We start from the raw sequence: 10,084 nt of genomic DNA, 5'->3' as shown, positions 1-10,084 counted from the left end.
CTGCCATGGAGTCCATCAGGAAAGGAAAATTACGGTAAGTATTTCATATAAATTTTCCCTTATTTCACAGGCATACTAGACACCCCCCAAGGTACGAATCTTAAAGGAATATTTCACTTTTATTGTTTTACTTTAAGTATTATAAAATTCACTGCTCTCGAAAAAACTGCAGTTTTTAAAACTTTTTTTTTGCATTGATACATGTCCTCTGGGACAGGACCCAGGTCCCCAAACACTTTTTAGGACAATAACTTGCATATTAGCCTTTAAAATTAGCACTTTAGATTTCAAACGTTCGAGTCCCATAGACTTTAACGAGGTTCTAAAGTTCACACAAACTTTTGGTCTGTTCGCAGGTTCTGGTGCGAACCGAACGGAGGATGTTCGGCTCATCCCTAGTGGTAATGTAAGGAGTCAGAGCCATCTCTTCAGTTCTTTCACCATCCATTACTACAGTCTGGAAATGGCTTCCAAATGGAGGTCATATAAATATATGTCTACCAGTTGGAAGATAATTGCTTGGTTGCATACAAATCAGATCAGATAGATCCACCATGTGACAGCTTCTTGGACATGAAAGGCTGAGTCTGGTGAACTTTGTAACTTCATAGTGTTTCAGTCTTCAGAAGTGATATCTTCATTCCATCACACCAACTCTGTTCCTGTCCACCTTAAAGGGGTTGTAAAGCTTTGTGTTGTTTTACCTTAATGCATCCTAAGCATTAGGGTGAAAAAACACCTTGCTGTGTTTTACTTACCAGAGCCCCGGGAGGAGCCAAGAGAGCCACCCTGGGACCCCATAAGAGGATGTTCGGGGCCACTCTGTACAAAACAAACCACAGTGGAGGTAAGTATGACATGTTTGTTATTTAAAAAAAGTGAACCATTAGTGTCACTTTAAGCCTCGTACACACAAACAAAACCTAAATGAACAGGCTGACAGTTCCTATATCTCTCAGAAATACAGGGGAAAGGAGACGAAGCCTTACAACGTGAACCTTTGTCTTCTTCTTAAAATGTCTTCTGCTGTCATATGCGAAAATGCTAGTTGCTTGGCTGTCTCTGGCTTCAGTAGTCTCTAAAGACACACGATACGAAAATCGGATGGAAAAATTTGTACGACGAGCTGTGTGACGATTTTCGGATCCTTAGTACGGTGCTTTCGACATCCGATTCCACTTTTTCCTCAGACAAAAGCTGGATGTGCAGACTATAACATTTTGGTCGGATGTGAACTCAACGTCCGATTTTTGTTTCATTAGTACGGTTTTCGTATGGAAAAAAAATCGTACTACGCATCAGTGGTGGCTGGTGCTCAAAATTTTTGGGGGGGCGCAAACGAAAAAAAAAAATTCCAGCCTTACTGTGCCCATCAATTGTCACCACTGTGCCATCAATTGTCACCACTGTGCCATGCCATCAAACGCAACTGTGCCATCAATTCCCACCACTGTGCCATTCCATTAAACGCAGCCACTGTGCCATGCCATCAAACGCAGCCACTGTGCCATCAATTGTCACCACTGTGCCATGCCATCAAACGCAGCCACTGTGCCATGCCATCAAACACAGCCACTGTGCCATCAATTGTCACCACTGTGCCATGCCATCAAACGCAGCCACTGTGCCATCAATTGTCACCACTGTGCCCTTTAATTGTCGCCGCTGTGCCCTTTAATTGTCCCCACTGTGCCTATTGTCACCACTGTTGATGTCACTGTGCCCTTTAATTGTCGCCACTGTGCCCATTAATGCCGGTGTGCCAATTGTCCCCATTGTGCCCATTGATGTCACTGACTGTGCCCTTTGTCGCCGCTGTGCCCTGTAAAGTGTCCCGCCCGGCACTTACCTTTACTGGAGTCAGCCATCCACGTCCCTCGATGTCTTCTACCGCCCTCGATGACTGACAGGCATCTCAGCCAATCAGGTTACCGGTAGCCAGAATCGGCCAACCTGATTGGCTGAGACGCCTGTCAGTCTTATCCAAGGAGCGCATCCCTAGTGCGTTCCTTGTATAAGCTTCCGGGACCCGAGGGCTGTACTCGGAAAGCCTATCAGAGCCATTGGCTCTGATAGGCACTTCCATACAGCCAACCAGCTGCCGTTATTCAGATGGCTGGACAAGAGCGCCGACCATCTGAATAGAACAGCGGCAGCGGCGATAATAACATAGATTTGTGCAATGCATGAATCTATGTTATCAGACTCAGTGGCGGTGAGAGCCAGAGGGGTAACCTCTTCACTTTCCACATGAGACTCGCATGCAACAAAAAACGGACGTTCAGTCGTCTGAAAATCTAAGCGTGTGTACGAGGCCTTAGACACTGACTTGGAACAAACATAAAGATCTGGAAGATTAGAGTTAAGTCAGAGATCCTAATCTTCATAAACACGATCGGATTTTCTACGGACAAAGTGTCGGACTTCTGTCCGAAGGGCGTTGGCCGTGAACTTGTATTGCATACAAACAGCAAAGAATTGTCGGCCAACAAACACAAAACTTTGTGGTTTTTCAGCTCTTTAGTGCCACACTTTGGGCAACTTCTGCCAATGTTGTGTTATGCTTAGCATTGCTTCTGAGCATGCGTGTTTGTACTTTGAATTTTTTCCCGAAGGACTTGTGTACACACGATCGGATAATCCGACAGCACATATTTGTTGTCGGAAAATTGTGTGAATACATCAATGCTGTGCATGTTATCTCAGCTTGCAGAGCTTGGATTCATTCATTGAGTTGACCAAAAATGTAAATATTGCAGAATGTTTCAGAATATACAGCCTCATGCTACATAACTAAGCTCCATTTCACGATGAATAAACAAAATTATTTATGTATCTTAAATAGAAAACTATCTTTAGATTTTTACTCCAAAAGCATTTTATTAAAATAAATTAGATAAAAATCAAAAAATCTTATTTAAATAAAACATTTTTTTTTTAACCGCTTCCGGACCGCCGCATGTACATATACGTCGGCAGAATGGCACGTACAGGCACATTGGCGTACCTGTTCGTCCCTGCCTAGACGTGGGTCGGGACCCCCCCCCCGGTACTTGCGGCGGTCCCTGTGGCTGTCCGAGCGATCCGGGATGAGGGGGCGGCTGTTCGTTTTTGTCCGCCCCCTCCGGATCGCTCTCAGCCAATCCGCGCGCTCCCCCTGCGTATCACTTCCTCCTCCTGTGTAAACACAGGAGGAGAAAGTGATGTGATCTCTCCTCTCGGCGGTATTTTCAACCGCCGCTGAGGAGAGATCACAGTGACAGTGAGTCTGCACAACACTACACTGACACACACTACACTGACACCAGTACACACAGGCACATTAACCCCTTGCGATCAGCCACCCCCCCACCCCCCTGTCACAGTGTCACTGAATGCAGTGATCATATATGTACTAATCACTGCATTTAGTGTCAGTGTGACAGGCAGTTAGTGTTAGGTTCAGGGTAGCCCCCGTACCCCCCTCCCATATAAAGTTTTAACCCCTTGGTCACTGCCCTAGTTAACCCTTTCACTCCCTATTGCCAGTGTCACTAAGCGATTATTTTTCTGATCGCTGTATTAGTGTCAATAAAGTGATAGATGAGCGCAAAAATAGTGGTATAATAAAAATAAAATAGCAGTGAAACGTCCAATTAGAGAAAATAACACTAATAAAATATGATCTCCAAAGTGATGCAAAAGTGTAACGAATAGTGCCAAGTAGGCACAATGGATCTACAAAATCCAATGTGTAAATGATACAAATAATGAAAAAATAATAAAAAATGTGAAAAAAACCAATTGTGACAACAGTTCATATGTGACAGTTCATGAATCACAGAAGTGAATGACAATTCCAAACGGTGACTGTGTATCCAAGCAGAGTGATGAAAGGATCCACATGAGCAGCTGAGCTCACAATGTGCTTACCTCACACACATGCAATGACAGCATGGTATCTCCACAGATGAAATCCGACACGAGAATCCTCCTCACCTCTCCTATAGTGACACAGGTCTGTGGATGGTAGAGACGGCGTCCTTCTGGTTATGTCTGCAACTCCGGACTTCACCAAAATGTATTAGTGTCGCTGTTCCTGCTAGGTAACTATTTTTTTTTACTAAAGACATGTGGCTTAATACATTTTGGCCTAAATGTTTGACTAAAATTTAGTTTATTTGATTTTTCCTATAACAAAAAGTAAAAAATATTGATTTTTTTCAAAAATGTCGCTCTATTTTTGTATATAGCGCAAAAAATAAAAATCGCAGAGGCGATCAAATACCACCAAAAGAAAGCTCTATTTGTGGGAAGAAAAAGACGCCAATTTTGTTTGGGAGCCACGTCGCACGACCGCGCAATTGTCTGTTAAAGCGACGCAGTGCCAAATTGTAAAAACCCCTTGGGTCATTTGGCAGCATATTGGTCCGGTCCTTAAGTGGTTAATCATTGATTTTTATCCATCCTGCTCTCAAGCATGTCTTATTTAATTCAGTGTTTCCTATAGCAATCCTTCTTTTGTACATTGTTGAGATACTAATGCCTCTGAATGTGTGTAAGTGAAGCCACCTGCACTGCTGAAGGGGGAATGTGAATTAACCAGCCACAGGTGTATATAAGCAGCATGGGGGAAAGCCTAGTCTGTTCCACTCCTGTGCAAGTTTCTCTGAGATTAGGCAGCGTTGGGTGAGTGCATGCTGCTGTGTTTGGTTATTTAGTGTCATGCATTGACTTAGACTGGCCATACATTGTACAATTTTCTTGTTTGATTGCTTTAGATTTACCTTCAACTATGTAATACCAGGGCCTGCCTGGTTGCATACAAATTGAAAATGTTTAGTGCTGACCTCCCATATATGGTTTTGGCAAATCTAAAAGAAGATTGTATAATGTATGGCCAGCCTTATACAATTTGCGGCACGCTCCTTTCCTATTTACTTGATATACTGGTAATATTTTCGGGGGGCTGCTGAGTGACTCCCCTAGTCTGATGATCCTTTGCATTGCTGTGTGTGTAGCCTACCTTTTTTACAGGTCTGCCCCCCATATACTGTGACTGGATAGTGAAGAGATTGCAGCAGCCCCTTCTACTAATCTGCTCCTTATTTATGATCATGGCATATGCTGGTAATGCAGGTGGCTTTTAGTTGGCTTGGGCCTGTTTCACATGGGCTTCTGCTTATGTAAGCGCAGTGTGAACAGCACACTTTTACAAAGCATTTTCTGAGCTTTTAGCAAGCTTTGCTGTAGCTTTTAACTGCTTCTAGCCCAAGGATGTCATTAACTTTGAGTGGGGATATCTGAATGATGGGTGCAGTTATTCCGATATCATCTTTTACAGCTGGTGATTCTGTGCGCTGTAAGAACAATCATTGCAGCAGTTCAGCCGCTTTATCGAGCTTGCAGGCAGTGGCAATGGACATCCTCCCCTCTCCTGCTGCCCTCAGTGCCTCTCTGGGATCGCCCCCTACGATCGACGAACCTGAGAAGGAAGCCGCTGGATGTTGATCATAGATTTTTAGTGACCAGTCATCTCTATGACCTTTGGAGGGTGACAATTCCTCTTTATAGAGAGATGTGGGGCCTTTTAGACCCCCCCCCCCTTTATCTCTCAAAGAGGACCTGTCACGCACCATTCCTATTATAAGGGATGTTTAAAGCGGGAGTTCACCCGAATATTTATTTTTTTTGTTTTTTTACCCTTAGATTGATGCTCATTTTGTCAAGGGGGAATCGGCTTTTTTTTTTTTTTTTAAATCAAAGCTGTACTTGCCGTTTTAGAGAGCGATCTTCTCCGCCGCTTCCGGGTATGGTCTTTGGGACTGGGCGTTCCAATTTGATTGACAGGCTTCCGACGGTCGTGTCACGAGAAGCCGAAAGAAGCCTAACGTTGGTGCGGCTCTATAAGGCGCCTGCGCACCGACGTTCAGCTACTTTCGGAAAATCGTGACGCGATGTATGCGACCGTCGGAAGACTGTCAATCAAATAGGAACGCCCAGTCCTGAAGACCATACCCGGAAGCGGCGGAGAAGATCGCTCTATAAAACGGTAAGTACTGCTTCGATTTTAAAAAACTAGCCGATTCCCCTTGACAAAATGAGCCTCAATCTAATGTTAAAAATTTTCATTTCTGGCCCGGTGAACCTCCACTTTAAAGTACCATTCAGCTCTAGTTTGCAAGTGGTGAACTTTGGGGGTGCTGATGTCCCTTTTTTTTTTAAACAAGCTGTTAGCAGTTCTTGAAGCTTGCTGAAAGCCTCCTCATGGCCAGGGCTTTTTTTCAGGGGGAACTTGGTGGAACTCAGTTCCACCACCTCTGGTTTAGACCCTTTGGTGTCTGATCACCACAATCACTTGTAAACACAGGAGTCTGGTTTCTGTGTTTACAAGTGACAGCTCTGCACTGTGTATGTAATGCAATCCTGGTATTTAATGCCACTTTAGGACCCTCCTCCTGTTCGTGAAATTGTACTAACCACACCCACTATTTGATGTGATTTGGAGGGTGTATGTAGGGGAGGGGCTTTGTGGGGTCGTAGTTGAGTTCCAGCACCTATTGTTTGAGAAAAAAAGCCCTGCTCATGGCTTTATTTAAAGTGACAATTGGCACTCCCTTTATATCACTAAAAGAGTAGCTGAAGAGCACTTTTTTAAATGCTTGCACAAACCTGCTGTTGTGTGAAGGGGAAGCAGCTCGGGTGTGGAAGTCTTCAAGGTAATCACTCCACACAGAACTACAGGTGCAGGCAATGCACATACCAGGCAAAAACGAGAACTTCCGGACAGCTGCACTCCGAATAAAAAATTGCCTTTTTTTGTAAAATCCAAAACTGCACTACAAGGCACAGCACATCGGTGAAGCTGATGCGTTTCACACTATACTAGTGTTTAATGATGACTAGTGTTTTGTTCGGAGTGCGGCTGTCCAGAAGTTGTTTTTTTTTTTTTTTTTTTTTTTTTTTTTTACAAACCTGCTTTTCTTGCTGCTTTTATACAAGCTGAAGCCCATGTGAAATGCCAAAGCTGTATAAATTGGATTAACTTATGCCCTAATCTTTCTGATGTGTCGCAATGCAAACCTTGCTCTCTACGCAAGTTGTCAAACATGCTCAGAAAAACTGAGGCTCCTCACTGTGATTGGGTGTCTGTGAGAATGGTATTGCAAATGTCCTGTGCCATGCAACTGTGTTCTTCACTGGTAGCATATTCTGAGGGACACTTGGCAGTTATCACTAAATGTCTTTATTGCCCATCATAAAACTACTGCAGCATACCTCCCAACTTTTTTGAGATGGGAATGAGGGACACCTATCTGCAAAAGTATGCAGGCATAGGACACACCCATTGCCACGCCCCCTTAAAGGAGAATTGTACAAAAAACACTGGTTAAACCCGCAAGTGCCTTTTTACCACTACTATTCCTTTATATTGTTTTTTGGAATTTACAAATGTAGCAATTTAGAAATCAGATGAAAGGTTTAGCGCTGGAAAACACTTTTTGACAGATAACAATTTAATTTTATATAGATCAGACCAAAATGAGGGACATTAATTCAAATCGGGAACAGTCCCTCGAAATCAGGCACAGTTGGGAGCTATGACTGCAGCACCCAGCTGATCCATCAAACTAGGCCCGAAACAAATAGATTATGAAAATTGTAATTGATTAATTTCATAAATCGGCCAGTAACATAATGGGGTTAAAAAAAAAAAATTGGCTCTTTATAGTACAAAAAAGCAAATCACTACTGTAAATATTACTTTCACTGTCCCACAGTAAAAAAAATGAACCCCCTTACAGTAGCGATTATTTGCTTTTTGTACTTATTTTTGTCTTTTTCTTTAACCCCATTATGTTGCTAAACATCTCAGGCCGGGGTCACACCTGTGTTTTTTGGTGCTTTTTGCAGAAACACACTACAGTTCATTTACATGTTTTCCTATGGGACACGTTCACATCCATGATTTTTTTTTTCAGCTGCTGCGAATTTGGGAAGGGCAAGGACTTTTTAAAGCAAAACGGTGCTATATATATTTTTTTCAATATACTTCAACGGAGAAGCTGCAGAAAGGCATGTAATGTGTTTTTGCTGCAATTTGTGTTTTGTAATCTGCCCAACAATAAATTGGGCCAAAAAAAATGCAATTTTTTTTTTTTTTTTTAAGGCCATTATCTGATTAATCGAAACAATATTCGGCCAACTAATCAATTATAAAAATAATCGTTATTTGCAGCCCTACATCAAACTATACTCAGTAGGGATGTGTATCAAAAGCTTGATAGGAGGTCCTAACCAGGGGTCAAGTCCTGGAGAAAAAAAGTGTGGGAACTCCCACCCAAGATCCACTCCCCCACCAAAAAAAAAAAAAGATACGCTCTTATGCATAATTACTAAACCACATGTTTTTTCTAAATCCCACAATAACTTGCGGCAGACCTCCGCAATGTCTCCTGGGAACCACGACAAAAGCTCCTAGGAGACATTGCGGCATTGAGGAAGTGACGGAATACCCGCACACTACTCAAAGAATCCATATACAGGAAGCGGCCAGTAACATAAGCGATTACTAAGGTTCGCCTGCCCCTGACAGTGACTCGAGCTGGGCATCACCGCTTAGTGAAGGATTGGCTCGGCTGCTCTAGTCCTGCAAAGGGAACTGCGTTCCTGCTGTGAAAAAAGTGCAGGAACTCCGTTCCCGCAGGACTTGAGCCCTGGTCCTAACCCTTTAATGATCATTCATGTTGGAACTGCTTGGATTTTGCTGTCATTGTGAAGACTTGTCATCTCAGCATGAGATTGGGTTAATGGGCGTTGCAACTGGGAGGCACCCACAGCAATTAAGACGTGAGATTCTAATGTCTCGGGTCTACTAGAGGGTCCTCCCCTTCATCCTTCTTTAAAAGGGATTTCCCATCACTTGAATGGTAACTTGGCAAAATCACTCCAATGGGAACCCTCGCTTGCCATATAGTTTTGCCTGGTGTTTGAGGCATGGACTACAGCTGTGTTTTCCTCTGGTAACCTCTATTCCAGCAATAACCTCCAGAGCTCAAGAGGTTTAGGGACTCTGATCACTAGGGACAGTTTTGTCATATTCTCATTGAGTTTTGAGTTTTCCTTGTGTTGCACTGACAAAAAATACTATCTGTTGACAGGTTATCTTCATAATGTCTGGTCGTGGCAAGAAGGTTCAGAAGCCTGCAACTGCTGGCAAGTCTTCCAGGTCATCTAAAGCAGGTCTCCAGTTCCCAGTAGCCCGCCTCCACCGCTTTCTGAGGAAGGGAAACTATGCAGAGAGGATTGGCTCTGGAGCAAGCATCTACTTGGCAGCCACTCTTGAATATCTGTGTGCCGAGGTCCTGGAGCTGGCAGGAAATGCAGCCAGAGACAACAAGAAATCCCGCATCATGCCCAGACACATCCAGCTGGCTGTCAGGAATGATGATGAACTGGCCAAGCTGTTTGCTGGTGTTACCATTGCAGATGGGGGTGTCTTGCCCAACATCCAAGCTGTTCTGTTGCCAAAGAAGACTGCAAAAGGCTCGTCACAGGAGCCCAAAGCTGCCGAGTCTCAGGAGTTTTGAATAAACAAGTATTTAACTTTATGTACTTGTAATTTAACTTGATAATGCACTTATTTTATCTGTTTTGGTTTGAAATTGTTTATACTTTTCTATTAAAATTTGGTTTTTAATGTATTGATTGTTTTAGTTACTATAATGTGTGCAAGTAGTGAAAAGTAGGTGAGCGCTATGGCTTTTTCATAAATTGTAAAGCTGGCCCCAACAAAGTCTGCATTTTCTAAAGTGTTCCCACCTAAGGCCTAACATGGGCTTTTAATGCTAAATAGTCCTAGATTTAGGGACCGTGTGAAGAAACAGTCTATGAAAGTTGGCGCTTGGGATGTCTGTCCACTAATGCAGTGTTTCCCAACTCCAGTCCTCAAGGCAACAGGTCATGTTTTCAGGCTTTCCATGCACAGGTGATTTGATCAGTTTCACTGCCTTAGTAATTACCACAGCCGTTTCATCTGAGGGAAATCCTGAAAACATGACCTGTTGGTGTGCCTTGAGGACTGGAAATGGGGAAACGCTGCACT

At 43.3% G+C, this 10,084-nt stretch overlaps 1 protein-coding gene across 1 annotated transcript; it reads left to right on the top strand.

Annotated features, from left to right (window-relative positions):
- The first annotated feature begins 4,562 nt into the window (after nt 1–4,562).
- LOC120927782 (histone H2A, sperm-like) lies at nt 4,563–9,683 on the top strand. Its single transcript, XM_040338690.1, has 2 exons — nt 4,563–4,668; nt 9,141–9,683. Exon 2 carries the CDS (start codon nt 9,153–9,155, stop codon nt 9,567–9,569), a length of 417 nt encoding a protein of 138 aa, XP_040194624.1. The 5' UTR covers nt 4,563–4,668; nt 9,141–9,152; the 3' UTR covers nt 9,570–9,683.
- Nucleotides 9,684–10,084: the final 401 nt, after the last annotated feature.

Source organism: Rana temporaria, chromosome 2 (assembly GCF_905171775.1).
Source record: "Rana temporaria chromosome 2, aRanTem1.1, whole genome shotgun sequence".
NCBI lineage: Eukaryota > Metazoa > Chordata > Amphibia > Anura > Ranidae > Rana > Rana temporaria.
The sequence above is the reverse complement of the archived record's forward strand: the minus strand, read 5'-3'. Positions and strand labels throughout refer to the sequence as shown.

Excerpts from the sequence above, each read along its gene's own strand:
- LOC120927782 (XM_040338690.1), top strand. The coding sequence starts at position 9,153 with ATGTCTGGTCGTGGCAAGAAGGTTCAGAAGCCTGCAACTGCTGGCAAG.